Source organism: Juglans microcarpa x Juglans regia, chromosome 1S, assembly GCF_004785595.1.
Source record: "Juglans microcarpa x Juglans regia isolate MS1-56 chromosome 1S, Jm3101_v1.0, whole genome shotgun sequence".
In the NCBI taxonomy this organism is placed as follows: domain Eukaryota; kingdom Viridiplantae; phylum Streptophyta; class Magnoliopsida; order Fagales; family Juglandaceae; genus Juglans; species Juglans microcarpa x Juglans regia.
Window position 1 is genome coordinate 815,734 of NC_054595.1, and position 15,312 is coordinate 831,045.

General features: G+C 36.8%; 2 protein-coding genes across 2 annotated transcripts; one reads left to right on the top strand and one right to left on the bottom strand.

The window, feature by feature from the left end:
- Positions 1–1,667: 1,667 nt before the first annotated feature.
- On the top strand, positions 1,668–3,215 carry LOC121247223 (lysine-rich arabinogalactan protein 18). The gene is made up of 2 exons (XM_041145597.1): positions 1,668–2,328; positions 2,933–3,215. The coding sequence occupies exons 1-2, from the start codon at positions 1,726–1,728 to the stop codon at positions 3,020–3,022; spliced, it is 693 nt and encodes a 230-aa protein (XP_041001531.1). The 5' UTR covers positions 1,668–1,725; the 3' UTR covers positions 3,023–3,215.
- A 5,502-nt stretch (positions 3,216–8,717) lies between these two features.
- Positions 8,718–12,703, bottom strand: LOC121246555 (metal transporter Nramp3-like). The gene is made up of 4 exons (XM_041144731.1): positions 12,008–12,703; positions 11,251–11,387; positions 10,474–11,126; positions 8,718–9,291 (listed from the first exon to the last, which is right to left on the bottom strand). Exons 1-4 carry the CDS (start codon positions 12,541–12,543, stop codon positions 9,070–9,072), a joined length of 1,548 nt encoding a protein of 515 aa, XP_041000665.1. The 5' UTR covers positions 12,544–12,703; the 3' UTR covers positions 8,718–9,069.
- Between the last annotated feature and the right edge of the window lie 2,609 nt (positions 12,704–15,312).

The window sequence follows — 15,312 nt, forward strand, 5'->3', positions numbered from 1 at the left end:
AGTGATCTCCCTTGGGAAGTAAGGCGGCTATCCACTTGACCAAGCATGTTTGTTAGTCTTTAAATGCAACGTTATACCCTTTAAACTAATAACTGCCAATTGAAAAGTTCACAAGTTATAATTAGGTTGTTATTTTTCATGAGGTGCCACTTCATTATTTATAAATGAGGATGTAACTCACGAATTTATTCATTCTATTATCCCATTATTTTTAGTCATATACACAATTTTTGTATAGATACTCTTAAGGAAAAACTTCAAAATTGTTGTATGCAATTAGTGACTTTGTTGTATTATGGAGGTGAATTGTTTATAACCTGACAATAAACTTTTTCGTGTTGGACAATTATCACCTTAAAAATAGTATTCTACATGCTTTAAAGTCGTATATATTTTTTTAAATTACTATATCCCCTCAGTTTTCTTCAACATTAGCTAAGGGACCACAATTCCAATTAATTTCAAACGAAAGAGTCAAAGTACAGTTATCAACGATAAGAACTTTCCTAAATTTTCCACGGGAAAAATGGAGTAGCTGTTTATCCAAGTCACTGATGTAGTACCTCTCCATAATAAGACAAGTCACAACACCTACCTTTGAGAAACTTTAAGCATAATTAGCTCAGCCAAGAGAGCCTGAATCCTGAACCATACAGCAAGCCTCTCATTCTCCTCTTCTTCCATACGAGGCTTACTCTTCTTACCCATAAGAATCATGAAACCAAGGAAGCTCGAGCTGAGAGACCTTACTTTATGAAACACATTTGCATCACACGAGCATACTAGAATTGCTGAAAATGAATTCTAAAAACCCAGCAAAGCAGCTAAGTTATCTCTAACAAAACCAGCAAAAGCCCGGCCCATAGCATAAGACATGATCCAAAGACTACCACTCTCCGAACCGCACAACAATCTCACATGGTCGGCTAGTAGCTAAAGAAATGTTCGAGCTCAAAAATGGAATGAAACCTATTAGACATATATATATATATATATATATATATATATATATATATATATATATATATATAGACAACCAAGTTCAATTTTGTGGGCCACAGGAAACTGCAACTACAAAATACTACATCCGCCATAAAGAAGCATGATTTCATCTCATCTATCATATATATATAATATATGAGCAATGGCAGTAAGGTCTCATGTTGCTACTCATTGCCAACAAAAATCAAATATGTGGAGCTCTAATTCACAGAATGGACCTCCAAGTTTTTGGCAGACTGTAATATCAAAGAAAGTTCCCCACCATGCGTACAATTATTACCTCGACACGATATATATATAAATCTATGTTGCCCCCAACATCTCACGTGGTCAGCCCTCGTTGGTTTGTCTTACTGTCTAGCCTTATCACTAACAATCCAGCTGTAGCATTTTGCAACTGCTGCTACGCCATAATCCGCCTATCAAAGCCAATGCAAAAACCATTGACTGCTAGCTAATGGGGTTCCGTTCCAGACTGTTCCAAGCGCCACGTTTACACTGTCCCGAAATTCTGCTCTGTGGGCCCCCTAAACCCATCCTTCTTTAGTCTTTATTCGTTGATCCAACGGTTTACTTAGGGCCCAGTTGTAATGGGCCAGGACAGCCCAGATAAAACAACTCCCGGCCTGGTTTGGCTGAGAGGCCTATATATATAAGTTTGCTTTCACCTTCTTCTAGTCTGTCCCTCTCGCTAGCTCTATCTCACACAGTATCTCTGGAGCAATGGATCGGAAATGCATTATTGCATTCGTGTTGGCATTGATCTGCGTCGTTGCTAGCGCCGATGGAGCCCAGTCACCTACTCCTGCGCCAAAGAAAGCTCCTTCCACTGCTACTACACCGACTAAATCACCAGCCACAGCTCCGTCTAAACCACAATCACCTGCTGAAGCACCTTCCAAACCTAAATCCCCGGCACCGGTTACCGCTCCAAAGTCCGCTTCACCAGCTCCGGCTCCATCGAAGAAACCGGCGGTGCCTTCGCCAGCGGCTACACCTCCTGTGTCATCTCCTCCGGCTGCCGCTCCAGTGAGCTCCCCACCAGCTTCGGTTCCAGTCAGCTCTCCACCATTGCCTGCACCGGAGAAATCTCCTCCATCAGTTGCACCAGCAACTGTTCCCTCCAGCGCTCCTCCAGCTCCGGTTTCTGCGCCGACTGCCGAGGTTCCAGCTCCGGCTCCGAGCAAGAAAAAGACTAAGACTAAGACTAAGAAGCACAACGCGCCGGCCCCAGCACCAGAGCTACTTGGTCCACCGGCGCCACCTGCCGAAGCCCCCGGACCGAACCAGGACGCGTTCTCGCCTGGTCCGTCATTGGCCGATGAGGTAAGTATTTTTCGACGTTCTTCATATAGCCTTGGACTTTCGCTCTAGCCAACTCGGTCTGGAGTGCAATGTGCGCCCAGATCTGGAAATATTACTTTAGAGACATCCATTGTACCTCTTCGATAACCCACGTTTGCTTTACTCAGTAGCGCACGGAAGTGAACTCGACCGAGTTTCTTCGTGTTTAGTTCTAAGACAATGTTAAGGTACGTACGCACCTCACTGACTACTGAAACAGATCATTACAATGTGTCACCCACGCGCCACCGACCACCGTCGTGTGGCCTTAGTTTCGTCGGGCAGAGCTTTATAACCACATGAACTACTGTCGACGGAACTAAAAATGTATGAATTTGAGTGAAATTTTGAATTGCAGCACACGAGGAAACACGGAATGACGTCGATGTAAAACTGTCACACGTAGTACACGACAGCTATTATTGTCGTCGCAGTCTGAAAATAGCAAAAAATGATAATAATAAGGGAAAAGGCTGCTTGTTAGAGATATATTTAATGAATTAAATATCTTTGTTCCGATCTAATTAATGAATTAATAATTATTGGCCCATAACGTTTGGTTTGAATTTATGGAACCGAAATGCAGAGCGGAGCACTGTCGACGATGAGGAGCGTGCAGGAGGCTGTAGCTGGGTTGGTATTGGGATTGTCTCTCCTCCTTGGTTTGTGCCTTTAATTTATTACATGATTTAAAAGGGATCTTATTCGGTTTGGAGTACTGTCGGTTTGATGTGGAGTTTGGGATTTGATGTACGTAGATCATCGATCGTCTGTTTCTATTATATTCTTTTTGGGTGAGTAAACTCTTGTAGTTTTCTATTGACTACTACTTCATTACTTTTGTGTTGATTTATTACTGTTGGAGAGCATCTTTTTTTTTTTTTTTTTTTAATATTATTTTTGTCCCATTTCCTTTAATTTGCTTTTATCTGGATTTTATTTTATTATCGATCTAAAATAATCTGTAGCTCTCCCAAATGAATATCTGCAGGTGATAGATCATGAAATAAAAATTATAATGTTTGATCGCTCGCTCTCGACTTATTTTCTAAAGCTCTAGTCCTGGCTTCACTGTTTTTAGCTCATATCCATTAATGCTGCAATACAGATCTATTTTTCTTGAAAGTGCTCTTTGCCAAGCGGTGAAAATCCCAGCTTCTCCCCTAAACATGATTCGCCTGCAGGACTCCCCTTCCTCGATGTATTTCATGCTGGCTTCATTCTTTTTCACCCTGATCTTGGATGTAAACCACTTTGGCTGTTACCTTCCACCAATAGATATCGTTTTTTCCCCTTTCCTTGCCTGACTTTAGTGAATCGATGAGACTCTTATTTGAGCCACATAGGCATCGGCCCTCTCACGTACATGCCACCTCACAAAATGGTGCATCTTGGGTAGATTCAGGCTTCGTTTAAATTGAGAAGTGATTTCATCTCATTTCATCATTATAATTTTTTTAAATTTTTATACAAAATATAATAAAAAATATAATTTTTTCAAATTTTAAAATAATAATAATATTAAAAAATGATAATTTAATAATATTTTATTTAATTTTCATCTCATCTCAATTCATAACCAAATAACATTTTATTTCGCTTTCCTTTTGCTCTATCTTTAATTAGAGGTGGCAATATGGGATATGACCTGTTAATCAAATACGAATACGACACGATAAATTGGGTTAGGGTTTAGCCTATACGGGTTCAAGTCAAAATGGATTGACCCGTTAAGACACAATTACTTAACGGGTTAATAACGGATTAACTCATTTTGACTTGTTATAATTTGTTATGACCCGTTAAGAAAGTTAAAAGTTACAATTATATCCTTATACTTAAAAATAAAATTGTTAGGATTTTAATTTCGATATTTTCATTGTTTTGAATGTAATTTTGGACTTGAAGTTAGTTTTATATTTTTTATAGATATTGTGATTTCAACATTTATATAAAATTATGTTAAACTTAATTAGGTCAAGTGGGTTAATTTTGGGTCTGTTCAATCTATTTACATAAACGAGTCAAAACAAATTGACACGACACGACCCGTTATATTAATGGGTCGTGTTAGGATTTGAGATTTTGATATAATAAGTTTAACAAGTCGGATTAGAGTTGATTTATATAATATAATATATATATCTTGACACGACACGAATACGACTTATTAACACGATTTAACACCCCTATCTTTAGTGACTCTCAATGACGACCTAAAACTCAAAATGATCAATAAATTGGTTTGCAGCTTAGAACTAACCTTTCAACGAAGTTCTTACTATCTAAATGATCAACATGCCCTCGTGGTACTTGACATTCTCGCTCATGCTAAAAACCTTTCATCTTCGACATTCAACTCATAAAAAAAAATTAAAAATTAAAAAACAAAACTTAAGATTTGGACAACTTAAAACATTAAACTGTACATAATTTATGTCATACCATTACCACCTATCTCATGGGTAAGTACACCATGCATAAAAATATTTCTAACATTGAACACAATAAAGACATGATAGGCTTCTTTTCGTGCATTGTAAGTTAGCATTTGATACTATAAAGCACCTTATTATATTCCCTTCAGATTCAATACACTGCTGATCATGTAATGCAGTCCAAGTGGAAAGTGATTTCCATGACATCAAAGTACCATTATTGATCAAAATAATATTGTCTTGTAAGGTAGTGAAAACATAAATATTGAAACATTCTCATTTCCCTGTCTTCATCTTTCAAAAGTGGATCAGACGATTTAAAGGAAGTAGGGATCCTTAGAATAACTTAAACTTAAACCTCTCTGTCTCCACCTCATTCTACTTTCTTATGGTATGGCACGTGAATAAGGGAATAACTTAGAGAAGCCGAAAGCCAAGAATGACAGATCATTGGAATTTTTTGGGTAAAAGGACATGATTTCATTTCAAGCAAAGGAAATGGCTTCCTTTACCTTTCGCTCTTTCACCCTTTGTTTGGGATTTTGCTTTTGTGCTTTCAAGTGACTTTTACATGGGACAAGCAACCTATTTTAATTTGTCCTTTTATTTTAATTTTTATTTGGAGTACCGTTTAGCTCATAAGATCTCTAACATTTGTCCTTATCTAAGTGTTGTAACACAATTTTGATCATTAAATCTAAATAAAGGGTACTATTTAAGAGTCAACCATATTTGAATGAAGATGTGAGTCAATTTTGAAAACTTCGAGATACAAAGGATAAGATATCTGTTAATGGAAGATAGGAAAATGTTTCTATTCCAACTATTTTTGCCCACCACCCTAGAGCTAGAACCACCCCCTTAGGTGTTTAGATCAAGCATGTGGATCCAATCTAGCCAGAGAAACTGTTTCCAGCTTGCAAGCCAATTTAATTATTAACATATATTTGAAACGATACCATAAATCAGTATAAATAGCTCACCTATATTCCAACGAGAATTCCATCTCCATAGGCTAGAGACTCCATTTCTATTTGTAATAATGCTTTGGCACCCTTCATCGAGGTGTACGTTGCAACACTTATAGAGGTTTTAACGCCTGGATTTTGGTTTTTTATCTTCACAGTTTTCTTCCGTCATAAGTGAAGATAATCAATAAAATTGGAGTACTGCCCTCTTTTTCTATTTCTTTTCTTAAAAAAAAAAAAAAGAAAAAAAAGTGATACGACCTTCCATGATTAGATACCACTCATAAATTATACAAGGTAAAACACTTTATTATGGTTATATTTCATGATCTAGTGACCAAGTCGAATTAAAACCAAATCAAAGAGATCAACGATTTTTCAGTTCTTTGGTTTAGTATAAATCACATCATTTCACCCATCAAGATGCCGCCTAGTGGTCAAGGGCAGACTTAAACATTATGAGTTCGATTCCAGGTTAAGAGTTTCCCTAGATTACCTAATGCACAGTTGTGGCAGATGAAATCTTGTATTTGGGATAGCTCCCTATATTAGGCATCCAGAACTAAATAGTAAGGCTATAATCTTTTCTCTGACGATAATATTGTAATTCATAGCTCCAAACTTACCACGGCTATTTCATTTGGAATATATATTTAAGAGAATAAGATGAGGAAGAAGGTCTCCCTTTCATTGACATAATGCTTGTGCTTAAATATAGGGGTCTATAATAGATGACAACATAAGTAATGAATTTGTACAACTCAACTAATGAACTAAATATGTAATGAAAGAATACAACCATGCTGAATAACATCTGTAATATTTAACGGCAGAATCACTGGGATTTATATTGTGCTGATTTTCTAGTTTCTGATGTCAAGAATCTCAGGTAGTTATATTTGCCTCGTTTGAACTGTTATGGGTAACATCCCCTTGCAAGTTGATGGGGATAAGTGTCGAAGCATAAGCATGTAGCAATAAAAGCCTAGCAGTAGTGAGTCCTTTTGTAATTGTATCAGCACCTTGCCTTTAAGGAGAAGATGTAGTTAAGCCAAATATCATTGTTGGGTACTTTTTCTCGGATGAAGTGATAATCCACTTCAATGTGCTTGATTCGAGCATGGAAGATGGCGTTAGAAGCGAGCTCCGATGATGTCACACCAGAAGAAAGATTTTAAGGTCTTTGAAGAGCATTCTGATCCAAAAGAGCTAAGCAATGGCTATGGCAAGGGACCAATATTCAACTTCCGTGTTGTTGCGAGAGACAAGAACTTGTTATTTTTTGCACTCCATGAGATGAGACGGGGACCAAAATCAATACCAAATCCGCTAGTTGATCATCTATCATCTATGGAGCCTGCCCAACTAAATCACAATAGGCAGCAAGGGAGAGTGAACCACGAGAGAGATGCAGACCATGGGTGATGATACCTTTGACATATCTTAATACTCAGTTGAGTTGCAGACCAATGAGTGCTGGTAGGGACATGAAGGAATTGACAAAGTTGGTTGACTAAGTAATGGTAGGTCTGGTCAGTTCGGCTGGTCAGTAGGGCTGGGCGGTGCCCCGCTGCCCACCCCGTCCAGCCCCCGTCTGCAGATGAGGGGCATGTAGGCGAATGCCCTTCCATATTTTTTGGCCAAGTTGAGATAGGTTATGCAAGTTTTAGACTCTTGCTTGAGTGTTTGTAGTTATCTTTTTAAATGAACAACACGGGGTCAAGATTGTGAGGAAAACCGTGTGACAAAAGAGGTTCAAACCAGCTTAGAGGTATTGAGACTATAGCTCGTACCCAAACCTCCTCTATAAGGGTTGCATTCAACCAACTGAGAATAAACTAATCTTTCTTTATCCGAAGGAGAAATTCAAGGTTGATTTTGAGGGTGGGATTGTTAGCAGAGGTGGGAATGAACTGGGTTGGACAAGGTTCACTCCCATCAGCAATTCCCAAAAGATCATAGCTGTGTAATACAGGTAAAAATTGAGATAACCACAGTAGGTAGTTATGCTGATCTAGTTTAATAGAGATAAATTGTGTGATGTTTAGAATAGCAGAGGTGCTAATGGAATTAGTTTTTGCCATAAAGAGTGAAGGTGTTAGCCTTTATGGCTCTTGATATCATATAAGAGAATAAGATGAGGAAGAAGGTCTCCCTTCCATTGACATAATGTTTGTTTAAATACAGAGGTCTATGAGAGATTACAACATATGTAATAAATTTGTGCAGTTCAACTAAGGAACTAAATATGGAATGAAAGAATACAATCATGCTGAGTAACATCTGTACTACCAAACGGCAGAATCATTGAGGTTTATATTGTGTTGATTTTCTAGTTAGTGATGACAAGAATTTCAGGTAGTTTATATTTGCCTCATTTGAATTATTATAGTTAACAGTGTAGTCACTTGACCCTGCTGGAAAGATGACTAATCTAACTAGGTGATCATTTCCATTGGGAGTAAAACTCAGAAAATGGACCTGAATTCATGTATTCAAGATTAGAAGTTGGAAAGACGTAATAATATAGACATATTCATTAATAAGGAAGGTAGCTTTGAGGTAAATTTTAAACAAATGATGTTTCAACATTTCTTGCATTCCAGTGCGGCATTTGTCTAACCTAACTACTAACGTCCAAGTCATCATCTGTGAATTTAGACAGTTCTGTAATGTGAGGCTCAAGATCTGAGTAGCTGACGCTCAATAAGATGTCAATTTCAGTTGCCCGATTGGCGTGGTTGACTTCCCATGAGCATCTATCAAAGTTAAGGAAAAGAATATACCAACAGCGTCTCACTCCATATATATCAATTTTAAATCTTAAAGTTTGTACAAGAATTTGGGAGATTTTAACCCCATATACCATCTTTATATAAGATCTTCCCTTCTGTCGCAAGTAACTCCTTACACACCAAATTTAGAAAATCAGAGGAAAAACATGTAAAACAAATTAACACGAAAATTTTCCAAAACCAATTTCAATATTGCCAAGTTGACTACAGGCGTTGCAACTAGAATGATACGCCACCTAGAACTCGAATGGGAAGCAGCCTCATGTGGCCTTGCTTCATTCATATAGAAACAAGTTCTATCATACATAAACAACTGCATTGATTTTTTTAATACAGCACTGAAACAATAAACCACTGGTTTCAGATTTATAGACAACTGGTCTATGCTTAAAGATTGAGGATAATGCTCAGCCAGAAGTCTTCTGTGCAAATGCAGCATGACAGCAACTTATCCATCTGGCAGTTACTGATACTGTATGTTTAAACATCCAGCAATTGCAACCAGCAATGGAGATTGGTTACTCAAGCCACTGTCTCTGCTACTGTTTTCGGCTGTACTGTGCGGTGCCAACTTGAAAACTTAACACCCCAAGAAACAAGGTAAATTATAAATCCAATATATGCTGCCGTAAAAGCAGCCACAATGGATCCAAACAACACCCCATTAACTTCAGAGGAGAAGAAGTCAAGCAAAAGATACCCATTAATCACTATTACCAGTGCTGCCACAAGCCACGCAGCCATCTACAAACAAAAGATAAAACAGAGAAAAGGTGAGCTTTTATCCCATTACTAATTTGCTTTTCTATTACTGTACAAAGAAATATACTGTCTGGGCCGCATGACAAGCAAGTACTGGAAAATAATGAGGGGATCGTGTTTTTAGTTTTCTTTCCTATAAATTTATAAGAAACATTAATACTCGTTGAGCAGAAGTCTTTCTTTCCTAGGAAGACAGTCACCGGATTTATGCCTAAGCACATCCTATGCTGAAAATTAGATTTTGCTTCCAACTTCAAGGAGGCTGGGTATTAGGGAACACATGATCATTAATTAAGGTAAAGGGAAGCAGTGAACACACTTTTCAAGTCGTTTGTTCTTTATGAAAACACATATGTTACTAAACTATGCAAGAGAACTTGACAGTGGGAAGTTACATGTTGACATTCAACTTTTTCCTCCAGAACAAACAAAATAATCCTGACTTCTACACCAATATGAAGGTAGTAGCATTCCCCAATTTCATGTGGTAATCTGACTGCTACACCAATCGCATTAGCACTCCTTCGCAAATGATTATACCATCCCCTCTTAGCGAGCAAAGGTCTTGCGATATACTGGACCAAACCCCCACTACTTTCATTTTATTAGATCACCAGAGAATTTAGCAAAATGCTATTGATTGAAGTCACAGACTCACAAATACAGATGTAACAAATGCCACTGCCCATGCAGGTAACAGACTGCAATACCAAGTCAGGTATGCGTACATGTATGTATGTGACTAATCAAATCACTTGCTAACAGTAACATGAATTCAGAAAAGAAGCTAAACTCAACAACTGGGCACAGACTAAAGAGTAATTTTAAAATGAACAACAAAGTGATATGACATTTTTTTTTTTTTTTTTTTTGACAAGTAACAAAGTGATATGACATTACCATGTCAATCTCTAACAATGAGGCCATACCCAGAATTGAACTATGCACAAAATTATTGTCCAATACCGAAGAAAAGAAAAGACAGAGAGATTGTGAGAGTTATACAAGATACCCTCAAATTACTTGCTCAAAGTCAAGTCAACTGTAGATTTCTGTAAAATGTATACATAGATTTCTAATCCGATGGCATCAAACGCTCATTCCCAAGAAATTAAAAATGGAAGGGTTTGATAGTGAAGATGCAGACTAAAAGGATTAACATACCTTGAGAACTGAGCCGATTTTAAAAGTGCCCATGATCTGCTCCCTTGACACCAAACAAAGAAGGGGAATAAGTGCAAAGGGAATCTGGACTGACTGAAGCACATTAAGCCATTCATTTAGAACATCTAACGTGCCCTCAGAGGTATCAAAGACAAGAGCAACTATAATAGTCGGGATGATTGCAAAGCTTCGTGTGATCAATGCTCTCATCCATTTTTTCAACCTCAAGTTTAGGAAACCACCCATGATAAACTGCCCTGCATAAGTACCAGTAATAGTGCTACTTTGACCAGCTGCTAATAACCCAATAGCCCAAATATATAAAATCGGAAAAAATCCACCCCCGTACTTCTCTTGGAGATACCGTCCTGCATTTAGAAGGCCAATCCTATCGGCTATTTCTGTACCATAAAACCCTTGGGCAAACACAGTTGTAACAAATAGATTGATAATGAATGACACAACAAGGGCCACAGTGGACTCAATGGAGTAGTACTTAATAGCTTCTTGGACTTGACCTTTCTTGCTATGGTCAATCTCCCTTGATTGTACAAGAGCCGAGTGCAAGAAAACATTGTGAGGCATAATAATGCAACCCACAACTCCAACAGCCTGCCGTATTGTTCTGGAGCTCAGTTTTGGAACTAAAATCCCTATGAAAATGTACCATTTGACTGCATGTTAGTTCAAGGAGCACAATAGTCTGAAAATTGCAAGAATATAAAACAAATTATAGGTAGAAAAATATACCAAACAACAAAAAAAACATTTTTTTACCGAGAAGAAGTTCTATGCCACTTGGCTTTGTTTCACCAAACATCCAAGCAAATGAAACTGCCATTGTCCCAATAAGAACAGCAAAAACCGCTTCCAATTTCCTTACACCATAATTCTCAAGAAACAGAAAGATAAAACTGTAGAAGACAATAAAAAGAATTATAGTCAAAGCTATAATTTTGTACACAAAATACACGATTCAGTTGCTCAAAAGGTTTTAAAAGAAAGAAAATTCATATTTCAATTTTTTTTTTTTTTTTGACAAAACAACATCTCTTTCACTTGGAAATTCAGCAGAACCTGTTTAAACCATCCAGTATGATGAAGTTATTTTTTATTTTTATTTTTTGTCATAACCTAACTCTGGCTGGTTTCCACTCAGTTTTCCTGGAAACCAACCAGAGTTTACCACTTTTTTTACATAAATATAGCATAATTACCGAGATATATTAAAATATATATATATATACCATTTACCATCTCAAAGACCCGAAATATAGTTAAGCGAGTAAAACCCATTAAAACTCAGTACAGCGTCTAACATACTCTAACCGGAGAAAACCCACATAGATGTTTAAATGTCCTAAACTTCAACTTTAAATATTTTTGCAAATAAAAACCCAAAGAGCTCGAATTCAGAAGAGCAGATTAAGAAATTTGATTATGTCTATCAAAACCAGCAAAATAGCACTAGTAAGAATTGTTATAAGAAGGAAGAAAAAATAAAAACATTGTAAATTGTAAGTAAATTGATTACCAATCAAAAGCGGTTATGATGACCCCGGACCAGAGAGGCAAAACTCCATTGCTCAAAATGTTAATAGCAATAGCACTCCCAATAACCTCCTGAATATCAGCCCCAATTAGCGCCAACTCGGTCATGACCCAAAGCACCATCCTTGCCCACGTGGGGTACTCGTCCCTGCAGAGCTCGGCTAAGTGACGCCCAGTGGCAACGCCAAGCCGCGCCGACAGAAGCTGTACCAGCAGTCCCATGGCCGTTGCCCACATGAGAAGCCACAGCAGCGAGTACCCGGCGATCGCGCCGGCCTGGAGATCCCCCTCCAGGTTCCCAGGATCCAAGAACGCTATGCTCATCAAGAACCCGGGCCCCGTGAACAGCCAGAGCTTTTTCCACGAGAACGGCGGGGCGTGGCCGGACCCGGAGGCAGAACCTTCATCAATTCCAATTATCAGGACCTTCTCGTCCAATTCGTAGGCGGTATCTTGTTGCTCCTCCTGGTCCGAGTCCAGTAGCAGCGGCTGCTGTTGCTCGGGCTCCTGGGGCGGCATGGTACGAGTTTGGTTTGTGGGTTTCGGAGTGAGAAAAAGACAGCTGAAATGGCGAGTTGAGTAATGGTATCAGAGCAAAGACTTTTAGGAGTGGTGGGTGTTGTTGCTTTATATCGTCCTCCCCCGGGCTCAGCCTCAGCAACAACGCTATAGTTAACGCTAAGCAAAAGAAAGAGAGCACCTGACCTTTTTTTTTTTTTTTTTTTTTTGACCTTTTTCTTTTTGCTTGTTGGCTGCTGATTTTATGTTTTCTGTGGTAAATAAATCTAGTTGGAATTTACAGATTGAAAGTGCGGCACGTGGAGATGAACGTACGGGACATTTTGACAACATTTATTCTGTTTTAATGATGTTTTTGTCATTTGATTTTTATCTTTTGTCAATTGTTTATTGCAAATATTGAGCACTGCGGAAACAGACAATCCTAGGAGACATTGTTTTGATTGGGTTGCGGTTGTTTCGCGAGTACTTAAATCTTAAACTTCTCCGACTCCAAGCAATTCTTTCTCAATTGTTGATACTGTTTATGAATGCTCCTCGCGAAGGGATTAAAGAACAAGAAGGCTTGTCAGAACGTCTAGCGAAAAAATATTTCTTCGATGCTTGAACATTTATCTAAGCTCCTTCTCTCTTTTTAGGTAGAATCTAAAGATATATTTTTTGGATTGGTGACCCTCATCTTTCACTTCTAATTTGCTCCCCTTTTGATTTTGATGCCCTCAAGAAACATCCCACGCGATTTTAAGTATTCTTTGCTAGTTTAATCCTACTCCGTTTTTTAGCCTTTGATCCCCATGCATTGAATGCTCTGTATATATATATGGCTCTTGATCAAAGATGTTAGACACCCATGCTCTATCCAATCCTTTGTATTTTAAGGTTATATTTGGACGTAAATATCACTTCAATCTATCTCAAATTAATCATTGATGAAACTTACTACTTTTTTAAATTTTCATATAAAATTTAAACTCATCTCAATCTATTTCATACATTTAAATATATATCTCAACATATTTATATTTAAATACATCTCAATAAAATCTATAAAATACTACTATTTACCTATCAACTTAGATCATCTAAGATCATAACATCTAAATATAACCTAAATCTCAAGCCTTTAGTGATTCATCTTCTTTTGATCGTGATTTTGGACGCCCCACGATTTAATTAAGCCTTGTAGTATTAAATGCTTATTTCTTAGTATGATTAGGCCTAGTTTGGTTATTAAGAATACCTATTTTCATAATTCCTTACTGTTATTTATTATTTTATTATTATTTTTTAGTTACTTTTTATTACTATTCATTATTATTCAATATTCTAATATTATTTTTTTATTATTTTTCACTACTATTCACAAAATACTTAAGAATACCTCATTACTCAAAAGCAATCTAGTCTCACTTAATATATAGAATGTTCAGTCACAATTTATCACTTCTTAATTGGGACTTTCAATACAAACGGCTCCACCATCATCCTAAACTTTGTAATCTTTGATCATACATATTTTAAATAGTTTTTTTTATCAACTGTTTAATTAATAATTATTTAAAATATATCCTATCATTAAATATGGCCGAAGATAATAAAGAGGAAGATAAATGGATGGTGCTACATTTCTATGCTTTAAAAAAAAATAAAAAAATATGGGTTTCCTATAATTTCGACAATAAATAACTTGTCAAAATTAGTTATCCATTTACTTGTATAATTCTAAGAGTCAGATTATTCTGTCACCATACTTGATAGATAGTTATTTTTTATAATTATTTATTTATTTATTTATTTATTTATTTATATTTTTTAATATATTTAAATATTTTAAAAAAATAAAAAAATACATTAATATACTTAAAATTATTTCATTAATTATAAAATTATAAAATTAAAAAAACTTTTTTTTATCCTAACGGTTAAATAAAACGGTCATATTCGGTGGACAAATTAACTTTTTCCATAATTCTATATTTCAATCATAAAAGCCAAATCAGCTTTGAATTTTTCAAATGGATGGCCACGGAAAACAGAGTAAACATCACCTTTTGTCGGCTACCTCCTACACCAATTCCCAAGCATCCTTCCCAACATATCGCTTCAAATTTTGTATTCATTCCGGCCACCGTCTCTGCTCATTCAACTCTTCCTTATCAGCTTACCGCTATTTTTTTCCAGCACACGACCCAAAGCCTCTAATCCTTCGCCGCGTGATGCCACATTTGAGGAAGGGTAGAGTGACTCGTGTCCAATGCCAAGTGTTCGTGGGGGCCACGAGTTTAGCTACGTCTTTGTCGTGGAAGCCCGTGGCCGCACGAGCTTTCGTGTTTTCTTTTGAGGATAAAACTAATATCATTTAAAGAGTCTGCGGCCTGACGCAAGTGCCAATCCAATCCTCCCGGGCCGGTCTACTTGACAAATTTGCACATGTCGACATTATGTCTACAAATCAAACACTGCAAGTCTTTCAATTTCTACATCAGGGAAAAAAAATCAACTAAAAGACCTAACAGTAGTGCAGTATAAGCCAACCGAATGTGGCCTGATTGCACAATATCTATATTTTTAAAAGAGAAATATTTCAAAAAGATTATTAAAAAATAATCTTATAAATTGACGTAATTTAATGTGATTTGTTAGATTATAAAATTATTTTTATTGTAAAATAGATATAACGGATTAGATAAAATCACATCAATTTATAAATTTATTTTTATATAATTCATTTATAAATATATGTAGTAATATTCTTTACAAAATCGAGAT

Excerpts from the sequence above, each read along its gene's own strand:
- LOC121247223 (XM_041145597.1), top strand. The coding sequence starts at position 1,726 with ATGGATCGGAAATGCATTATTGCATTCGTGTTGGCATTGATCTGCGTC. Across the intron at positions 2,329-2,932 it reads GTCCGTCATTGGCCGATGAG|AGCGGAGCACTGTCGACGAT; the intron begins GTAAGTATTTTT and ends ACCGAAATGCAG.
- LOC121246555 (XM_041144731.1), bottom strand. The coding sequence starts at position 12,543 with ATGCCGCCCCAGGAGCCCGAGCAACAGCAGCCGCTGCTACTGGACTCG. Across the intron at positions 11,388-12,007 it reads ATCATAACCGCTTTTGATTG|TTTTATCTTTCTGTTTCTTG; the intron begins GTAATCAATTTA and ends TGTCTTCTACAG. Across the intron at positions 11,127-11,250 it reads TGGCATAGAACTTCTTCTCG|GGATTTTAGTTCCAAAACTG; the intron begins GTAAAAAAATGT and ends ACATTTTCATAG.